This window comes from Gopherus flavomarginatus, chromosome 1 (assembly GCF_025201925.1).
Source record: "Gopherus flavomarginatus isolate rGopFla2 chromosome 1, rGopFla2.mat.asm, whole genome shotgun sequence".
NCBI lineage: Eukaryota > Metazoa > Chordata > Testudines > Testudinidae > Gopherus > Gopherus flavomarginatus.
Genome location: NC_066617.1, coordinates 358,093,746 through 358,116,331, shown reverse-complemented (window position 1 = coordinate 358,116,331; position 22,586 = coordinate 358,093,746). Strand labels below are relative to the sequence as shown.

At 44.5% G+C, this 22,586-nt stretch overlaps 1 protein-coding gene across 1 annotated transcript in view; it reads right to left on the bottom strand.

Annotated features, from left to right (window-relative positions):
- Positions 1-4,459: 4,459 nt before the first annotated feature.
- Positions 4,460-22,586, bottom strand: part of PAK1 (p21 (RAC1) activated kinase 1) — a 111,979-nt gene continuing 93,852 nt past the window's right edge. The window contains exons 12-15 of the mRNA XM_050941508.1: positions 19,042-19,141; positions 11,133-11,329; positions 8,820-8,957; positions 4,460-7,125 (exon numbers count right to left, since the gene is read on the bottom strand). Of these exons, the coding sequence (XP_050797465.1) occupies positions 7,039-7,125; positions 8,820-8,957; positions 11,133-11,329; positions 19,042-19,141 (522 nt within the window). The 3' untranslated portion in view covers positions 4,460-7,038. The remainder of the gene's footprint in view (positions 7,126-8,819; positions 8,958-11,132; positions 11,330-19,041; positions 19,142-22,586) is intronic.

Here is a 22,586-nt window from a genome sequence, read left to right as displayed (position 1 = left end):
AGACATGCACAATATTAACTACATTGCTTTGGTCAGGCCAGGCTGCTGCTGACTTCCTTTATATGAGAAACTGCTTTCCTGTTCCACTGTGCAAGTATAAGATCACATCTTTGTCAGTATCAATTCTTTGTGCAGCTGGAGCACCTGCAGGCCCCAAATGCAATCAGGGTCCAATCCCTGCCTTAAAGAACTTACAATCAAAGAGAAAAGACACACAAAGGGGAGGGACAACGGAAGAATCTTACACAGGGGGAATTGAGGCAGGGAGAGAGAAAGTGACTTGCTCAGGGTCACGCAGAATTTTGCTGGGACCTGCACCCAGATTTCCCTGGTCCCAGTTCTCAACCATAAGCCCAACCTTCTTCTCTCTTATCTGGTGCCTCTGTATTAGATACTGGCATTTAGGATCATGATCAATACAGCAATTATATTTTCTATCAAAAAGTTTTCAACTAACAGAGTGGTAGGTGCAACCCTGGGAACCCCAGGCCAATGAGCCTTACGTCAATAGCAGGTAAATTAGTTTAAATAAGAGTTATAAAATACCTAGACAAACAGGATATAGTAATAGGAACAATAATGAGTGTGGCATGCTCAAAGGAAAATTACACCTCTTTCAGTCATCCAAATAGCACACAAAGGAGAACCAGCGGACAATCTATTTGGATTTTATTTTATTTTAAAGAAGAATTTTTTAAAAAATGATTGAGCTGATACATCAAGAAGAAACAATCCAGGCATTTGAAGGAGGGTTAATTTAGCTGATATGAAGAGATGGAAGAGAGGCTGCACAGCTGACTTTAAAATGACCACCGGCCATCGTATTTCCAGATAGCATATGGAGACAGGTTTCTCAGCAAACTCAAGATTTTGGTCAGAAAACAGCAGTTGATGACTGACAGACCTAAAATCTTTGTTGATTATAAAGATATATAGCACCACTGATGTGGTCATAAATCCAAAGCATAGGACCAAGGGAATACAAACCAGACACTTTTTGAAAGGCAACTGAGATAGTTTCTTTTATCCAGTGAATCCTGCACCAGCTTTGCTTCCACAATTTTATGCAACAACCAACGAACCTGGGCTCTATCTTCATTTTCCGGTCTCCTGCACTGAATTTTCCAGTTATCCTTTCAGCTGGATTATGGCATTTTTCTGAACCTCCCAGATTTGCTCAAATCCTTCCAGCACGTGCCTTAGCTTGGATGCCTGGCATTTTTCCTCTTTATGCTGCTGCTCTGCAATCTCCAGCTTGTTATGAAGTTGTTTCAAGCACTTCTGGATTTCAGAAATTACATTTCCCATACCTGATCGCTCTCCTTCTTGAAAAGATTTGTAATCCTGATATGCAGAAATCTGGAGACACATTCCCTTTATTTCATCAGTCAGTTGGTCATTGGCTCTTTCCAAGTTCCTGTTTTGGAATTCCAAATGTTTAATCTTTACTTCCTTTAGTTCCAGAATCTCCTCGACATTCTCCACCCCTTTGCCAATCTTCCACCACTGTTCTGTAACAGTCTATTTTGGCTTGCAAGTTTCTGTCCAGGTCTTTCATTCAATTGTTTTGCTTTATTAGCTCCTGCTTTTCAGTATCAAGGTTGGGAGCTGTTTCTCCAAAATCCCATATTTGATTCTGTACACTTTCATTGGTAACAGTCAGGTCCTGAATTAGGGAATTATCCATGTGCTCAGTCTGATAGCCTCTGACGCAGAGATAAAATTGTGCTCTTTGTGGAAATAAAACAAAATCAAAAACCATGCCAAAAAACAAGGTTAGCCAGGTCATTGTAAGCCTGACTTCACCTCTACTAAATTTTAGGAGATGTACATGGTCAAATATGCTGTTACAAATTGTTTGTGGGTTATGTTAGCTCACATGCTTTGCTGTAGAACATTTTATTTCATATAATCAATTTGAAGTGGAGCATTCTTGGGATCTGTGTCCGGACCTGCTTTATGTCAACAAGTGACAGGCAAAACATTCTTTAAAACTTGCATCTAGCTAACTCACACGTCATAAAATCCGTCTGTTCTCACACATCATAAATACCTTGTTGTAAACATGGCCTATGTGTATTATCATAGCTATTGTGTTCTTGGCCAAGATTTAGGAAAGTGACTACTGATCTCGAATGCCTCAATGTTGGGTTGCCCAACTTTTTCAGAGCTTTTTGAAAACCAGGGTCTCAAGTTGGGACACTTACCAAACTAAGGCACTCCCAAATCACTCACCCCTTTGTAAAATCTTGGCTTTTGTGTGGATGTAAAGGGTTTTCTCTATGTCTTTACTTAAACTTGGCCTTGAACATACCAAGATCTGTTAAAAAGGCAAATAAAAGAACAGAAGTGTCTCTATGGAAACCTGGGTCTTCTCAAGACGAACTCCCGCCTCTTTTGTTTAAAGGGATATTCCAGCCTGCCAGGGACATAAATAATTTGTCTGAAACAGTAACAAATAGAGCAAATTTATGTTCTGAAACGATACAGATATGTCCCTTTAATTAAGACATTCCAAGAGCGAAGCTGTGCTATCAAAGCCGTAACAATGGGCTGCTATTCACTCAACCCATTCTTCTTCTCAGCTACAAGCCTTCTCTTTTAAAAGGCACACAAAGGATTTACTTACACACACACACACACACCTCTCTCCCTCTTGGGTACAAAATCCCAGAAACTTATTAAAATAAATTATTTCTATAAACATCGAGGAGTTAAGTGAAAAAGACATTTTAACTATAACAGTTAAACACAGGAAGCATATTGTGTAAGTTCCCATCTGCCTCTTGTGTTTTAAGGCAGTGGTCCCCAACCTTTTTGGCTGGCGGGCGCCGGACAAAGGACCGTGGCAGCAGTCGAACATCTTCAGCGGCGGCACTTCAGCGGCAGCACTTCTCGATGACGTCGCTTGTCAGCGGCAAGCGGCATCATCCAGAGGCGTTACCGGCGTTTGGCGGATGCTCGACTGCTGGCCAGGAAGCGGGCGCATTTAGATGCCACCGCGTTGGGGACCCTTGTTTTAGGGAGAGGGATAAACCTTTGGGTTTGCTATTCTTCAAGGGCCTGTTTCAAAATCCACTGAGGTCAACGGGAGTCTTTCCATCACTTCCAGTGGACTCTGGATCAGGCTTTGATTGCCTAGATTGATGTCAGCCTAATTTCTTGTTAAGCTTTTGCAAGTCGCTGGTTTGCAGCGGTGAGCAGTCCTTACTATTCCTTGATCTACTTGACACGATCATAACACCTTGAAGCGGACTGATTTTCAGAGGGTGTGTAGTAGGCAAACAAAGAACCTACTAGGTTATGTTCCAAGCAGCTAATATAAAGGAGTCATTTCAATATAAATATATATTAAATGGGGAACTATTTAAGTGGCATAATTGAGGAATCTGGCTCAGAAACAGACAAGAGAATTGTTGCTAGTTCTTCAAATGTATTGTCATTTACCCTGAAAAGACCATAGTATGGAAAAACCAAAGAAGCAATCATCAAAACAATGCAGATTTATCTTCACTGGAAAGAGCTTTCCCAGGATTTTTAAATTTTTAAATATGTTTGGAATGAAAATCTTCTCAAAGTGAACTAAAGTAGTTTTAACTTCTTGAAGTTCTGAAAGCATTGCTCCCAAGACAGAGTGGTGGCCATAAAATCTGACCAGATTTATTACTCTAGTACAATAGAACTTCAGAGATACAAACAGACCTGTCAACCACACACCTCATTTGGAACCAGAAGTACGCAATCAGGCAGCAGCAGAAGAGACAAAAGAGAAAAAAAAGGAAATACAGTACAGTACTGTGTTAAACATAAACTACTAAAAAGGAAAGTTTGAAAAGATTTGACAAAGTCAGGAAACTGTTTCTGTGCTTCTTTCATTTCAATTAAGATGGTTAAAAGCAGCATTTTTCTTCTGCATAGTAAAGTTTCAAAATTGTATTAAGTCAATGTTCACTTGTAAACTTTTGAAAGAACCACCATAATGTTTTGTTCAGTTACAAAACTTTCAGAGTTACAAAAAACCTCCATTCCCGAGGTGTTTGTAACTCTGAGGTTCCACTATACATGGGCATTAGCCAAGCATATATGCATGAACTGAAGCAGCACTGAGCCCAGGACATGGGAGGCGATGACTGAATGGGAAAGGCAACATGTTGCTACATGAGTCCAACCAAGTGCTAAAAGTAAGGCAGATACCAGAGTTTTAAACTACATGAGAACTCAAACAGAAGAATTTACCTGATGTACCTGAGGCAGTTAACTTAAATCAGGCCCAGCCAGCCAGCCATTGTACTCTGCACCACTGACTTTCATGTCAATAGATCAGGGCAATGAAGCCAGACTGTTAGATGACACAGCTCTGATGTCACAATCCTACAATTTATCAATGGGCCTCAAAAAGCCTTTGGCAAAAGCTCTCACACAAAGCTATTAAGAAAACTAAGTAGTGATGATGGTAGTCCATTTCCCATTACATGGGCCAATAAGACAGTCATTGGTCATTTATCCAACAATTACTCAAGGCAATGCTACTTCCCTTCAACCTCTGTCCAAATTCCCCAGGGAGTGTCTATCTGATCATTCAATCAGACTTCCCCCAGGGCTGGGGTGTTCTAGTTTCTGACTAGCCTTGGATTTCTAGGTGAACACCTAGGACAAAATTTTGTCAATTTTATCCTAGGTGTTCACCCAGAAACCCAAGGCTAGTCAGAAACAGATATCCAGGGAAATCCTTAATCACAGAAAGGTGAACAAATGGGATTTTTAATGACTGGAGTTTAAAATTATGATTTTATTGCGAGCTGTGAACGTGCTGTGAACATTCAGGTAGTGGGCTAGGGAAAACAGGGACTCGGACCATCCTTCTAGTTGAACCTGTTTTAACTTGTGTCGAGCTGCCAGGCCCTGAAAACAGATTAATCTAGGTTATTTTAGGTGAGATCTTAACTACAGACTTTTGCAGGCGTAACTATGTCAGACAAGGGCGTGTAAGGTGTGATTTGTGCCAGCAAAACCCTCTAGTATAGATACACTCATACCAGCAAAGGAACTGCTTGCATTTTCATATGACTGTGAATTCACATAAGATATTGAAAAGCAGAAATGCTCTCAACCAGGAGATGTGTGTATGTACCTGATGGTGATTGAACTATACAAACCAATTTTTAAAAAGATGAGGAACCAGAAATTAAAGTTCACTTGGAAAATTATAGTCCAGTGTTTAGGACACAGATTTCTCCAATCAGATGCAGTTCCAAGTTTCCTGATATTTTAAAAACTGTGGCAACCAGAGGAATTATTAACCTTCTTGGTCCTCCATCTCCCAAACACTGTACATCTGGCAGATATTATGGCTAAACGCAGTAACTTGTTAGGCAACAAGGGAAGAGGCAGAGACCAGAGTGAGGAAGATGAAGAAAAATCCATTGGTATCCAAGCAGACAGGGTCAATTACAGGTTTCACCTAGGAGTTGGACTGAGCTACTATGCACTGTTACCATTTGCTGGAGGCCTGGTGGTTCCTCCATCATTTAAGGCCTCATACATTGGTTTAATTTATACCAGAAGTGGCCAGAAGAGGAGGCCGTGGCAAGGAAAGCAACAGCATAGTATGAGAAAGCAGCTCCCACCTGACGTTAATGCATGCCTTTTTACACGATCTTCTGGTTCCTCAGTATGGAAATTACAGTCACTTAGACTCCATATCATGTTCGTAATTGGATATATGCCAGTCTAGGGAACTCCAAATATAAAATAATCTAGTTTGCATGTACCACTTTAGCCATCACCTCTGGACACTCAGTGGCAAACGAAGAATAGCATGAACAGTAGTCCAATTTGAGAGGATTGTGTTTATGACTATGAAGTTAATCCTCTAAATCCTCTCTCCCCCACCCTGAGGTCAGAAATGCAGCAGTTTTTATTAAAATCAACATACAGCTGGTTATAGTCCAGTGTTTAGGACACAGATTTCTCCACTCAGATGCAGTTCCAAGTTTCCTGATGCTTTAAAAACTGTGGCAACTAGAGGAATTATTAACCCTCTTGGTCCTCCAGATAAGTCACAGGATAAAGAAATCAGATTATTTAGTTTACACACACAACTACTATACCCAACAGCATCTGAACTTGGTATAGGAAATTATACTTTCTCAAATACCACTATGGCAAACTGTGGGCAAATGGTGATACTGTCATGGTGACCACTGTATCAGTGTTTTATGATACAGACCAGTGATGTCTTTAACACAAGCTGTGCTTTACAGATGAAATAGTTTTAAAAATAGGCCTGCCACCTTCTTCTGTGATTTACCTTCTAACACACCAGAAATACTATTTTTGCAAGTGATCTAATAATTAGCAGAATTGAAAACTGAAGCCTACAAATCTGAGATGAAAACAGAAAGAGGATCTTTTAATCAGAGGCTGATTCACAAGACGTAGCACAAAGGTGATCCATGAATTAAATCCTCCGATGGTTGCAGAAAGTTAATTCAGAATATTTCAGCTCTCTCTGTCAAGGAGTCCGGCAGCACTGAGGAAGTGTTTGGGTGCTGCATACTCCTGCAGCCCCCTTTTCCGTTATTAAAACTGTTCAGATTTCTGCTGGCTGCGCCATTCTTCAAGTAACCCGAAGCATGCAAGAGTTTCAGTAGTGTAACAACTGAGCTGGGCAGAGGCAGGGAAAATGCAGCCAGCGAGAGATTTAATTGATTAAGATAAACATGGTCTAAGGCTCCACACTTATGTTAAAAAACAAACACATTAGGAGATATGAAATCAAACTGGCTTTGCTACATCAGGCTCAGAGGTTCTCACAAAGACCTTGTCAACCATACAAAATAGTCTTCTCCCACCAAGAGGGTGAGAAGGCTGATCACAGCTTTAGATCAGCAATGCCTCCTTTAACATTCAACAAATACTACTTCTGCGGCCCACTCTCAGGGGATCAAAGTTTTGGGCACCCCCAAGGAGCAGGAAGGCAGGTATTCTGAAATGAACATTGAAAAGACTTGGCACGATGACTATGATGATTCCGCATTAGTGGTTGTTCTTCGCTGCCTCTTTTGCGGCAATAATCAGAGGAGTGAGACTAGAAAGGGGCTTTGCAATTTTCAGGAACTGGTGCTAGGAGAAAAGGAGAAAACTAAGTTATTGATGATACCTTTGAGGTCAAGTCTCACCACAGAGTAAAACATTTGTACTGAAGCCATGCAGAGCTCAAGTGGTTTGCAGTTTAGTTTAGTTACAGGCTCAAAACTCAAACCAGGTTAAACTAAAAGGTTTGCTGAAGTCACAAACCTTTCAAGCAAGCCTGGATTGAATTCCAGCTTTGCATCAAATTCCCAGCTTTGTGGGCTTGTAACACAAAACTAGTTGAAACTCAGGAAATTCGTCATGGATTCGGAGTTAATTCAAAAATATAAATTGAAAGTTAGAAGATCTCAGTCCTGGACGGAACGAAGACAGATCTGCTCTAGTTCACTCAGAAGTTATTGAGCTGGATGTGGGAGTCACTGGGTGATTTTCTAAGGCCTGTGTCATGCAAGAGGTCAGACTCAATTATCAAAACAGTGCCTTCCGGCTTTTCAATCTATTAATATCTGCAAAGCAGAACTGGAGTTAGGCACAGTTATAGTCAAACTGGCAATCTAAGTCATTTACTAGATATCCAGGCGTCCATTTGCAAGACACCTTCCACTTACTACAATGCAACCCAGATATGATTGTGCATCCATCACACTATACATGGTGCCACAAAGCAGCGTATGGAGAGTTCATCCTGAGCTGAAGGCGGTGGGTTTTGAGGTAAATTTCAAGAAGTGGCAAAACCTGCAGCACTGGGGAAATAATTCCATGTATAGGGGGTAACAAGAAAAGCTGCTAATGCCCAATCTGACCATAGTGTGTCAAGGGAGGAGAACAGAAGACAGATTTAAGTGGATTTCAAGTGAAGAAGTCAGGTAGAGCCGAACCACTCTGGACATGACCATCCCATCAGTCACACATGCACAACTCCCACTGAACTTCTGTGGGAGTGGAACACACGCAAACTGAAGGGGTTGAATTCAGTCCTGGAACTGGACATCCATGGAAGCAGAAGGGAGGTGGGTGAGAGGCCAGTACTGTTCTGCTCCCTGGAAGCATTTTGGCTACAACACCCAGGCTCCCGAAACAGAGACTGCAGGAATTTAGGAAGAGCATCAGTGAGAGAATGTCACCCAATAAAAGGTTAGCGATTAAGGCATGAGTAGAGGCATCTCAGGGAAGCAGACACAAGGTAAGGCAGACTAGCAGAGCACGGACAGGGTGGAAGTCCCCTTTGTAGCTCAGCTGCGGTGAATAAAGGAGAGAGATGGCAGGGTCTGAGACACGGTATAAAAAGACACTTGCAGCAGAAGGGCTGTCGTGGGGAATCATTCAGTTGACAAGGCCAAGAGGAGCAGGGAGAGAAGTCTGAGCAATGAGAGAGTGCTGACACACACAGAGTTGGGTACCAGCTATGGAGAAACCATGGGAGTAAGGGGCTCTGCATCTTGGTGGGCCAGGCCCAGAGTGAGCATTCTGAATTTGGTTACAGAATATTCCACCCAGCTGTTGCCATTAAACAGTGGCTAAAACAAAAATGGATCGGAACCAGGAAGAGAGTCCTAAAGTAAAAAATCCTCATCAATCCACTCCCTGTGCCCCTTTGGGCAAGTCACCTCGGACATGCGTGTGCCATCAGCCTTGCCATTTTAAACATAAAATAAATCCTCAGTAGAGGCCAGAGCGCTGGCTTGACTTGAGCTCGCCCCTCCACCTCCCCTCCCAGTGGTTACCTGTAGCAGTTCTTTGGCAGAGCCTCTTTTCTCTACATCCATCTCGAGACAGCGGTTAAGGAAGTCTCGAAATATGGCTGAAAGCTTCTCAGGGTTCTGCAGCTCTGGAGTACCATTGGTAGCAATGAGATACAGGGCCTGCAGGAAATGAGCACCAAGGAAACAAAAGGAAAAGAGGGGCAATTCAGATTCACCCCTTGTTGGAGCGAGATCCCTCCTTCTACAGATTACACAGGCTTCTATTTTTCCTGCACATTCCGTTAGGAACAAATTGTTGCATGACTCATCCACGCTTATGTCCATCCATGTTTATTATAAAACAGAACTGCTGTCTGCCCTATTTTTAAATGGCCAGGATCCAGTTCTCTAGTATTTTACCCTATTAATCCAGGTTTGGATCCTGTAGTCATCTGGAGGGATTTGCAAGAAAAAACATTTCATGCCTTGTCTAAGGGCTTTTATACACAGGGGAATTTACTAGCATAACTAGATCAGTATAATTATTCCACTGTGGTTTATACTGGTATAACTCCTTGGTATAATTACTGGTATAACGTCTTCAAGAAGAATGTCCACACGGGGAGTTATACCACTAAAATTTCAGCAGTGTAACTCTACTGGCATAATTATGCCCGTAAATGTCCCTGCATACACAAACCGAAAGAGCCCACTTTTGTAAGACGCTGAGTGCCTGTCTGCAATAGCTCAGGCACTCAGCACCTTGCAAGAACAACCAGCTTTCCCAATATGACAGGGGGAAGTCAGACTGTTCCAAACAGAGAGAATTAAGAACCAATGGGCTCAGAGAATTTGATTTAAATGAGAACCATCCTTCTGGATAAGGATGTCTCCACCTAAGCAGAAAGAAGGCAAGAATCAATTTGATGCTCCCAGGCAGTCTAAAGGTTTTTCAGAGCCCCTGAACTTAAGAGGAGCAATTCAACAGCCTGGGAACTGAAGCACCTCGAGTTAAAAGAAGCCATAGTGTTAAGTTATTGAGGCCAGTTAAGTAACAGTCACTTCCTTTCCCTCCTTTCCTCCTCACTGCCTCCCTCCCTTTGGGCTTTTTCTTTGGCTATGTCTACAGTATAGTCTGTGTCAGCAAAACTTATGTCGCTCAGGGGTGTGAATATTCCACCTCCCAGCAATGTGAATTACACCAACGTAAGTGCTTGTGTGCACAGCTCTATGTCAGCGGGAGAGCTCCTCCCACCGACACAGCTTCTGCCACTGGCAGAGGTGGGTTTTTTATTCCCATGGGAGAGCGCTCTCCCATCAGCACAGAGTGTCGTCACCAGATGCGCTGCAGCGACACAACTGTATCAGTGCAGCTGCAGCGCTGTACATACAGACATGGCCTTAGTCTCTTGCACTGGAAACCAACGTCAAACAAACTGGGCTAGACTCTTCTCATCCTCTCAGGAGTCACATCTGACCAACAGAGGGATAATTTGATCCATTGATTAACTTTGCAGGTCATCTGCATCCCAAATGAATAAGTGAAGGTCTGGTGTATATCATATATGGAAAGGGACAATGTCAGGCAGATTAGACTCAACATTTTTAGATTACGTAAAAACCCCAAAATTTTACAAAACTATTAACAGAAACATTTATTTTGAATGTGTTTGGATTTGAAACTTCTCCTGCAATGCTTGCAGCTCACCCACTGCCTGGGCTCAGCCTTTGCAACCCATCTACCACTGCCACAGTATGAGAACCAGGCAGTGAAATGGAGTGGGACTGCACAGGAGGGGCTGGTCTTGAGGATTTGAGAAGCCAGCCACGATTACAGAACACTATGCCTACTGGTGCTCCTGCTGCCTCACGCCCATAACGTGAGATAGTAAGTAACTACCTACAATCTGGTCCTCAGATCTTAGGAGCAAGTCTACAAAAGCGACTGACATGCTTTGAAGTGGGCCATTGGAAAGGTATTCTTAGAAAGACAGCTTACGAAGGAAGGTTAAATCACTTCACAAAACCAAGACCACAGGCCTCCACTATCTAGAGCCAAACTCAGACTTCTAAGGCTCTGAAATGGTCAGAATCTTCCTCATTTCTAGTTTCTAGCCAGGATAGGGACAGAATGGAGAGAAATGGCACAAAAGACTATTCTTGCATTGCTTCTGGACTAATATAGCAGAGAAGTTCATAGAAGCATCCAGGGTGCATCTGTTCACCCTAATGCAGAAACTTCTGAGGTTTCCTTATTAACGTATGACTATACAGTAACTATCACAAAAGCGAAGCCAGGTTTGACACATCTGGCTGACTCTCGCACGGCACTGCAGTGACATAGCATTAGCTTACTCTCAGGGGGTTCTCATTGAGGTAAGGAGGTTCTCCCTCAATCATTTCAATAGCCATGATTCCCAGAGACCAGATGTCCACTTTCGGCCCATAAGCCTTCCGCGTCACCACTTCAGGAGCCATCCAGTAAGGTGTCCCCACCATGGTGCTGCGTTTGCTCTGCTCTGGTGTTATTTGGGCACAAAAACCAAAGTCAGCTGGAAGAGAAAATTGGGAGGGGGAGGAGCAAGAAGATATTTTAAACATAAATTAGTTTGTTCACAAAGATAGAGAACATAAGAACAGCCATACTGGGTCAGACCAAAGATCCATCTAGCCCAGTATCCTGTCTTCTGACAGTGGCCAATGCCAGGTCCTTCAGAGGGAATGGACAGAACAGGTAAGCATCAAGTGATCTATCCCAAGTCATTCATTCCCAGTTTCTGGCAAACTGAGGCTAGAGACACCTTCCCTGCCCATCGTGGCTAATAGCCATTGATGGACCTATCCTCCATGAACTGTTCTAGTTCCTTTTTAACCCTGTTATAGTCTTGGCCTTCACAACATCCTCTGGCAAGGAGTTCCACAGGTTGATTGTGCTCTGTGTGAAGAAATACTTCCTTTTGTTCATTTTAAACCTGCTGCCTATTAATTTCATTTGGTGACCCCTCGTTCTTGTGTTATTAGAATGACATTAATGCCAGAGAATTGACTGAAAACAAGGCTGAAAATGGGTTTCATATTATCCATCAGTTGATGTAAGTTATGAAAGGAAGGGTAGTTATGTGGTTAAGACATAAGGCATCTGGATTCTGTACAGTAACTCCTCACTTAAAGTTGTCCCGGTTAACTTTGTTTCGTTGTTACGTTGCTGATCAATTAGGGAACACGCTCGTTTAAAGTTGCGCAATGCTCCCTTATAACGTTGTTTGGCAGCCGCCTGCTTTGTCCACTGCTTGCAGGCTAGCAATTGCTGGCAGTTCAACTGTCCCTCCCCCCACTGCCATGTGCTGCTCCTGCCCTCTGCCTTGGAGCTGCTCCCGGGAGCCTCCTGCTTGCTATGCAAGGGAGGGAAGGAATGGAGGGCTAATGTCAGGGTGTCCCCCTCCCTCCTACTCCTGCCCTCCGCTTACCCCTTTTCCACATAAAGCAAGGAGGGGACGACAGGGCTCAGGAGGGAGAGAGCTTGCTGGCTGCAGCTGCTGTCTCAACTTCCTGATCTTTTTAAAGGCAATGTACTTAGAGTGGTGTCAGGGTACTTAAAGGTGTAATGCGCATCTCTCTCTCCCCCACACACCAGCAGGGCTGGCTTTAGGAACTGTGGGGCCCGATTCGAATACCCGGCGGGAGCCTGAGTCTTCAGCGGCACGGGAGTCCTTCACTCGCTCCAGGTCTTCCACAGCACTGAAGGACCCCCCGCCGCCAAAATGCTGCCAAAGACTCGGACTGCCGCTGGGTATGTAAAAAAAATAAAAAATTTAAAAGGCACCTGGGGAGAATCGGCCTAAAGCTGGCCCTGCACACAGGGTGTGTGTCTCTGTCTGCTATGCTGTCTCCCCTCCCTCCATTCGTGCTGCCTTGTGGAGTATGAGGCTACATTAACAATGTGTTAACCCTGGAGGGCTCAGACGAATGCTGGTTCATCATTTAGCAGGAAGGCATTCCATGGGAAATATCCCACCCTCTTACTTCACCACATCAAACAAGCTTCACAATCATCACTGCTGTGTACAGTATTAAATTGTTTGTTTAAAACTGTGTGTGTGTGTGTGTGTGTGTGTGTGTGTAGTTTTTTGTCTGGTAAAAAAAATTCCTAGAACCTAACCCTCCCCCCCCTTTCATTCTTATGAGGAAATTGGATTCGCTTAACGTCACATTTTTCAGGAACGGAACTACAGCGTTAAGCAAGAAGTTACTGTAATGACTCACTGTAACGCCGTTGGACAAGTGAACACCTCCATGACCACATATAAAATGGAGACAGTATTTCTTGTCTCACAACCTCCCTGAAAGCATAGCGCACTATATATGCTGTACATTCTAAATGTCAATATTCTAAGTTGACATTGCCAGAAAAGTGAACTGATGTTAAATCTGATCTGGGATTAGGATAGTCTATGTTTTTTCTCATCAGATGTGTCACAGTTGTGTATTTCCACAGTAGATGTGTCATCCCATCTAGCTGGATTTGCTTTACAGTGTGAACACTTGTGTCCATACTAAAATTAATTTACTTTTAGACATTTAAACTCAGTTATGGTCAAAAGTAAGAATAATGGAACCATTAAGTGAAGATTTCTGATCCCCATGTCTTTTCAACTCATCTGCTTATTTTACTGATTAAAACAAGTACTTACTCCTGTTAGCCTTGCAAAGCCAACACAGCAAGCTGGTTTCTCTCATGCCTCCTGCACCATAAGAAATGGTTACTTACTGGAACTGTGATTCTTCAAGATGTGATACAGACACGAATAGTCCATGTAAGTGTGTGTGTGCCCAGCTCACCAGAGCTGGAGAAATTTGCCTAGCAGTACCTGCGGAGAGGTGGCACTTGTACCTTGTCACCATAGCCCCTCCCCTGGCTACATGGGACAGCGCTGTCCCAACCCTCCCTCAGTTCCTTAGCATCAAATGCCTGGAAACAAGACTCCAATTCAGAGGATGTGGAGGCTGGGTCATGGAATACGTGACTGCATTATATCTCAAAGAATCACAGTTACAGTAAGTAACCATTTCTTCTTCTTCAGGTAGACACAGCCGTGTATTCCACTTGAGTGACTCACAAGCAGTACCCCACCAGGAGGCGGGGTTCAGGGTCTACCTAAACAGTGACTCCAAGACCGCCCTACCAAAGCCTGCATCCACCCTGGAACATGTGGTTATAGCATAATGGTTTGTGAACGCATGTATTGACAACCACGTAGCAGCCCTGCAAATGTCCAATATGGAAATGTCACTGAGGAACACTATGGATACTGCTTGCGCCATAATAGAACGAGCTCGCACCCACTGCGAGGGGTAGCCAGAGCTATTTCCTATGCAGTCTTGATGCAGGATGTTATCCATTTGGAGATGGTCTCTGCAGAAACCACTTGACCCTTCATGCGATCTGCATACGACACAAATGAGGCAAAGCATGAAATGGTTTAGGCCTGTCCAGATGTCAGGCCAGCCTGACACCTAAGATATGGAGATGCTGCTTTTTGGAGATGAATGTGGCTTAGGAAAGAACACAGGTATATACATCACTTGGTTCAAATGAAACTGGGAAACCACTTTAGACAAAACTTTTGGATTCAGGCCATAAGGTCACTTTGTCTTTGGAGAATTGTGTATACAGTGGCTCTGCCATCAGAGCATGCACCTCTGACACGCTCCCTGGGGATGTGATCACTACCAGGAATACAGTTTTCTGACACACAAGCAGTAAGGGACAAGATGCCAGGGGCTCAAATGGACGTCCCATTGAGGCTGCTAGGATGAGGTAAGGTCCCACAGATGAAGTGGCTCTAGGAATGGAGGATGTAGATGAAGGAGCTCTTCTAGGAATCTTGCTACCATGGCATTGACGACAACTGATCTTCCCTGAATGGGGGGAATGAAATACCAGTATCGCTGCCAGATACTCTTTCAATGAACTAAACACACTCCCAATGACAGAAGGTGCAGCAGGCTCTCCAAAATGCCCTGGATAGAGGTCAGTGATGGTTGGATTCTGCGGGCTAATGGCCATACCGAAAATAGCTTCCATTTCACTGAATAGGCCACCCTGGTGGAATGTCCTCTACCGTTAAGGAGGATTTGTTGGACAGCCACCAAACATGGCTCTTCCTCCTCATTCAGCTGTGTCACAACCATGCTATTTCCAAAGCTAGCAGACAGTAGATCTGCTCAAAGAGCAGTATCTCGTGAGAGGGGGCCCTGAAGGGGGATGGGGAGGGAAGGTGGGAAGGAGTTGTGGAAAGGAACTGGGTGGCATAACCCAATCTGATGGTGCTTAGGGCACAGCTGTGAGTGGTGATCGATCCCCAAGCATTGTGAAAGAAGGCCAGCCTGTCCCCAAATCAGGGAGATCAGGAGAGGAGCTATGACTAGAACAGTGCTCTGGACCAAAGAGGCAAAATGGGTGCTTGAAGGACAGTGTGTGGCCTGGCCGAACCCCGAGACCAATTGCTTTCTCCTGTTGAATCTATCCCTCTTTCTGGGTTTGTCCCATTGCCTTGGAGGAAGGCAAAGCCGGCCAAACATGCGCTATAGACAATACTGCTGCTGAACGCCGCAGTGGCATCTCTGCACCACTGGCATGTACGCCCCCAAGGACCGCAGGGTAGCCCCAGAGTCCTTGAAGGAATGCAGCATCTCGTCAGTTTTGTCAAAGAACAGTGTCTGGCTGTTTCAGGGCAAATCCTCAATGTCTTGCTGGATATCAGGGGCAATGCCCAGACCCTGCAGCCAGGAAGCCCTCTTGGTGACTGCAGAGGCCATCACCCAGGCTGAAGTGTTCACGATGTCTAGCATGGGCTACAAGGACACCTTAGCAACCAAACAGCCCTCAGTGACAAATGCCCAAAATTCCTCACACAAGGCAGCTAGTCTGTGAACTCTGACATAGCTGTCCAGTTAACAAAATCATACTTGGACTGCAAGGGTTGCTAGTTTGCATCCATAAGGAAGAGGAGTTGTAAATCTTCCTGCCCAGGAGGTTCAATCATTTAGAGTCCCTATCCTTAGCAGACTGCCCTGCTGGGCTCTCTCATTCACTGCAGATACAACTAGGGAATTTGGGGCTGGATGGGAGTAAAACTGCAGGTGGTACAGAAGCCAGCATGCTCCAGAGGGCCTTAGCTGGTTCAAAGAGCACATCCTTGATAGGAGGGCAACTCTCCCAGGAGCAGACGGCTGCAGATATCCACTAATTTGTTGGTATTCTCTTGCAAGAACTCCACTTGGATACTGAGGGAAGAAGCTATGCCCCACAAAAGCTCTTGGTATGCCTTAAAATCCTCTGGTACTGAAGGGAAGGATGAGCCAGGCAGCACAGAATCATCCAGAAATGAAGACTAGGCTCTTACCTGAGCCAAAGCCGGATCCTGTTCTAGGGCTGATGGACCGGGATGGGACAATTGTGGGGGCTCCGCAGGGAGAACGGCCCCCAGAGCCTGGGACTGCAGTGTACCATGATGGTCATCACTGCAGACCTGGCCAGCAATTTTGCCTTCAAGCAAAACGAAGAGCGGGACCTCTGCAACCGAGGAGCATTCCATGGAGGCCGTTGACATGGATAACGCATTGGTGGACAGAAAGTGCCAGGCCACAGGCCTCCCTTTTGGCCATGAGACAAGCATCAGTCTTGGTACCCATAACATTCCATCAAAGGGCCCCGATGCCAGTCAGGCCATGGAGAGCAAGAGAATGGTGACTCCGACTCAGATGCCAAGGAGACTCGGGATCCTGGCAAAAAGCGTGGAGTGAGACCAGAGGGAACAAGTAACCCATCTGATGTATCCCCTGTCCAGAACAAGGCAGGAAGAGGTGTTGCCCATGGAAACAGTACCATCAGTATTGAGCATGCTGGTTCTGGAAGCGCTGTCGATCACAAAGTCAGCAGCATTACCAGACTGTCTGATGGTACCAACGTTGAGGGAGGTGAAAGTCGCCATGGAAGCACTTGCAGAGCCAACCGTAGCTGTGCAGAGGAGATTCCTGGTACCGAGGTCCCTATACCATTCTGGCACAGACTCTGCAAGGGGAACACTGGGGTATGGTGCCGACAGACCCGAGGTTTCAGCACTTGTTCAGCCAACAGGGCTATACATGATGCAGTCCTGGACCAATGGAGAGATTGGGACCAAGAGGCAGAGGTGGTCTGTAACTGTCTGGTACCGACTGTTTCCACATTTATTGGTATATCAGTATGTCCCTCGTCAGTACCAGACTCAAGACACCAGAACCGGAGTCAACAGTACAGGGTTTCTAGCCTTCCTATTTGGTACCAGGGAAGGGTTAGAGGTACCTGTGCCATCCTGCACACCAGCACCAATTCTGTGCTGGCCTGCTTTTCCTGGGTCAGGTGGAAGAGTCACCCCCAGACCTGAAGCAATCTCAGTTGGTGTCACGGGACCTTTTCCTCGGCACCGTCAGCAGGAACAGCTCCTCAGTTTCTTTGGAGAGGTGACTGCTCCGGAACATGAAGCGGCAGCGCTCTCCGAACCCAAGGGTGATCTGCAACTCAGTGAGGGCCCTGGTACTGCCGCAGGCTGCATGGCCTGTTTGAGCAGGTACTGCTTCAGGCAAAGGTCCCGCGCCTCTTGAGTCCGTTTTCTTAGATGAGTTGCTGATCACACAACACTCTGATGTGGGCCTCATTGAGACAGAGGAAGCACTGCATGTGGGGATCGCTCCTCCACAGAAAGGACAATGTTTACACATCAGTGGGGGCATCACCGAGGAAACAAACTACTACAACTAATGCTACTCTAACACTAAGGGTACTACTAACTAAAAGAACTAGATAAATTCATGGAGGTCCATCAGTGGCTATTAGCCTGGATGGGCAGGGATGGTGTTCCTAGTCTGTTTGCCAGAAGCTGGGAATAGGCAATAGGGGATGGATCACTTGATGCTTACCTGTTCTGTTCATTCCCTCTGGGGCACCTGGCATTGGCCACTGTCAGAAGACAGGATCCTGGGCTAGATGGACCTTTGGTCTGACCAAGTATGGCCATTCTTATGTTCTAACTACACACAAGGGAAAATAGTAAACTAGTTGAGAGGTAACGAGGTTAAGATCACACAGGGCGCCGACTCCAGCCACAGGCAGTAAGAAGAAACTGAGGGAGGGTCAGGACAACACTGCCTCATGTAGCTAAGGGAGGGGTTATGGCCACAAAGCATGAGTGCCACCCCCTATGGGTACTGCTAGGGAAATTTCTTCAGCTCTGGTGTACTGGGTGCATGCACACCTAAGTGGAATATATATCTGCATCTACTAGAAGAAGAAACATAGCTACCAGCAAAACATACAGCTTAATTTTTAGATCCCAGATTGAGCCTTGCACCCAGGCTAATAGCTAGAAAAATCATCTATGGGTTATAACTGAGTAAATTTGTATTGGAGCCATTGAGAGAATCAGCCTGAAAGCATACTGCACCATTTTCACAGAGAGACTTTTCTAACTTAACCCGCAGTAGGCAGCTATCAGAATGCAGTTTAAAAAAAAATTCTATAATGCACACAGCATCTTTGCCTCTAGCTAGCTATTCATAGCTTGCTACAAAGTCAAAACAGTGGGATATTGAAGTGCAGTTCTACTCTGAAAAGGGATTTATGTAAAAAATATGATACCTTCTTATTCAACAGATCTGCTCCTTCCGTCCACCTCAAGTCACCCTTTTTAATCTAGCCTAGGGGTTGGCAACCTCTGGCACGCTGCTTGCCAGGGTGCTTACCCTGGTGGGCCGGGCCAGTTTGTTTACCTGCTGCATCGGCAGGTTTGGCGGATCGCGGCTCCCACTGGCCGCGGTTCGCCATCCCAGGCCAATGGGGGCGGCAGGAAGTGGCACGGGCCGAGGGATGTGCTGGCCGCGGCTTCCCACCACCCCCATTGGCCTGGGATGGTGAACTGCAGCCAGTGGGAGCTGCAATCGGCCGAACCTGCCCACGCGGCAGGTAAACAAACTGGCCCGGCCCATCAGGGTGCTTACCCTGGCGAGCTGCCTGCCAGAAGTTGCCGACTCCTGATCTAGCCCAACCATATTTAAAGCTATGGTCTCAGTGCACAGTGATTTATCCCTGCAGCTACCATTAACGCAAATAGGTGCCACTGCCTATTGGCTATCCTCACAACACAACTGTGCCTTGGAAGGACAACCTTCCCTTTAATTTGCAAGCTCATAATTACAGTCATCATCAAGGCTGCCTTCTGCATACTTAGTTTGACGGAGCCGTCCATTCCTAGTAGAATGTTGTCGCTCTTGATGTCTCTGTGAATGACTTGGCTTGAATGGAGGAATTCCAGAGCCTGAAGACACTATGAGAAAACAATACAGTATTTTTTTAATAAAAAGCCATTCAACAACCTTTGAAATTGTATTAGAAAAGGGGCAACTAGTCAAATCTGAAGAGATGCACTTTTAAACAACATGGGCTTAGTTTCTTTACTATAAGCAACATATTCTATCTCCACAGTTTCATGACTGTACTTCTATGTGACACACAAGTGATATGTCAGAGTATCTCAAATCTGTGTGGAACGGAGATCGTTGTTTGTACCCTGATCAGACCCAAATTGGAATTAATCATTATGAATTGGGCAAAAAATGGATTTTTCTGTTCATTGGCAATTCCTCCCAAAATAAACAAATGCATAAAGAAGTTATTTTTGGGGTCAAACCAAAAAAGGCATTTTTTAAACTTTTTAGCAAATCAAAAAAAAATTTAAGTCAAAACTAAACAAAATGTCTCAATGTCAAAATAAAAATAATTAGCTTCTACCCAAAACATTTTGTTTCAGATTTCAGGCATTTTGACAAAAGCAAAAGAAAGGATTCTCAAATAGGAAGGAGGAGGTTGGGTGGAGCCTCCCTTATAAGCTTTTGTCCGCTGGTGAGAGCAGCCACATGGGATGTGGGAAACTGTGACTCTAACAGCATCCCAGTGCAAGAGGCTCACTGGCATTTAGGACTGAGTTTCAGCTACCGTGACCAGTTGTGTGTACCCCAACTCATTAATGACGTACATGACACCTTTTAGATACAGGTTACAATATCAATAGAAAGCTAATGCCATACAGATACTTAATACTATTGGGGGTGTATGCACAGGGGACAAATTCAAATTAACAAACATGAGGAATTAATGGTCTTAATGTGCATCTGCCAGGCAGAGCTGAAGTTACTCCACCCTAGACAAAGGGATGTGGCTCTGCCACCTTGAAGGTACTTCCAAGGTTGAGTAAGTGACAATGGGAATGCAATTTACATAGAAAGTTAATAGGACCATCAAGCAAACAAGGAGAGGAGATAACCACTTAGCATCACAGCATGGGGAGGTAGGAGGGGGACTACAAGAAACAGATCAATTTGCATTTTAACAAACACCAGCAGGGGAAGAAACCAGCATGAAATTTCCTTTACCAGGAGACTCCATGTTGCCTTCCTCGCAGCTTGAATGAACTTTACTTTGGGGACATTAACCTTCAGAAAAATCCATTGCAACGGTTCAGTGGACTATAAAAGAGAGGGGCAAAAACAATCCCAAGTTATCTTCCATCTAAAAAGACAATCTTCCCGGACTTTGTGGAAGAACCCGACCAGAGGGGAGGTCAGCCATCTTGCTGGAAAGTAGATTGGTATACTGAACAATGGCTGTAGCTTGTTTTGTTAAGTCTTAGCTGCTAGAAAGCATTTTTCACTTCTATTTGCCTGTAACCATTTCTAGCTCTATTAACAAGAGAGGATAGGATTTTAAGTGAGTTCCAATAAAAAGAATAAACTTATTTTACTTTTAATCTAACCCAAGCCAGCGTTGCCTTTGAACTGAAGTGAGAGTTAACTCCAGTTAAAAAGTGATGAGTTGGAGCAAACAAGCCTTATTATTCCTGTGAATTGTCCAGGAAAAGGCTGGACATTTCAGAGCTGGGAAAATTCCAGACTGGGAGCTATTCATGGGCTACAGGCTGTTCATATCATCATGTCTGACTAAACAGAGCAAGAATGAAGCTTCAGCCTTGTAGCGAGGGCATTTGTTTAAAACATGAGCTCAAGTCCCTACTCGGCATCAGGTAGGTGAGGAAACTGAACCTCGGTCTCCCACATCCCAGGTAACTGGTCTAGCCACAAGGCTATTATAACGGAGGCACCACCACCACTTTGTGAAGCCTTTGCTTTGTTTTCTTCAAAAGGCTGAAAACTTAAATGAATTGTTGTGGGGCTGAAACAAAATATTTCCTTTCCATGGTATTGAAACATTTCAACTTTTTCTGTTTGGTTGAAACTGGTTGGCGAACTCAACACAAATTTGCGAATAGCTTCACTCACCCCAAACTGAGTTTTTTGGTAAAGAAACTTCTGAAAAATTTGCCTAGCTCTAGATCTGAGGGTTAAGGCATCAAAATGTTACCATGCTGCAAGGGATTATGTGTTGGGAGCCTAAAAGTGATTTTAAGCCCCATTAACTAGATGTGGGATCTGGCATTGCCCTGAAAACAGGGACTACCCTAGAACTCCAGAATAGGTTGCAAGCCTGTCTGCAAACAGAATATTAACACTGAGATGATGGATTCACTAATGAGGCTGTGAAGAAATAGGTCAAACCAAATTTAAAAATAAACACTGTGCATGGGCTTCTCTGGCACAACCTGGAATAAATCATTCTGCAATATCACAAGAACACTGCCAGAAAATTCCTTTGTAATAGTGAGCTGGCCCATAAAGGCCCAGGCAACAACAGAGCTTCCACAGTTCTTCAGCTTGATGCATGGTTTTCAAAGTTTCTTCGGTATAATTATTGAAATCTAAACAACATTTGAAAAGGAGAGAGATTTGAGAACTGCACCACAAGTGGAAAAAGAGCAGCTTTACATTCAAGAGGAATGCCACCCCCTTCCATACATACAGTGTGCCAGAACGAGCTCTTTTAGGAACATCCACAGGAAGCCTGGAACCATCCAGGGCACTCCGTGGGGCCTACCTTAACGAGGCCTTAAAAGTCCACCTGCCCCTCCAGAAGGAGTATCTTCTTTCTTTCTTCTGCTTTTAAAAAGCAGGAATTCCATTATCCAATGGAATTCACCTTCCAGGGCAGGAGGAAAGTAAAGGCTCTGGGACAGTACAAAAATATGAGGGGAGTTTTTTTCAAAGGCAAAGAAGGCAGCTGGGTCAATGGAAAGTCAGGTGCCTAACTCCCATCTGTGTCTTTGAAAATCTCCCCCTTCATTCAGCATTTGCTTGCCCCTCACAGCCTGGTTTCTGGGGCAAATCAAAACAGTATAAAGTCATTTTATCCTGATTTAATGGGGGCACTGAATCAGTGCAGAGAATTACAGACATTAAGATTTTCAGGCCAGATGAGACCATTGTGATCACCTAATCTGCCTTCCTGCATAACACAGAGCACAGAACCGTACCTAGTATTTTTTCCATCAAGCCCACAACTTGTTTGAATTACAGCACAGCTTTTCAAAAGGTATCCAGTGTTGACTTAATGATTGCAAATGATGGAGAATCCATCATGTCCCTAGGCAGACACTGGCAGGCAGGCCTTACTTCAAACAAGGAACTTTAGGTAACAGAAATTCAAATTGTTAAAGATTTACTCTGTTAACAGGACTGCATCCATTAGCTAATGTTTGCACAGCACTGTGGCATGCTACTTCTGTGCTCAACTCACTGGTGATATTTCTTTTAAATGTTTCTGTCACAGTTAAGCTATGTCCTATGGAACTATTAAATATCTAGTTCCAAGTCATACTGCAA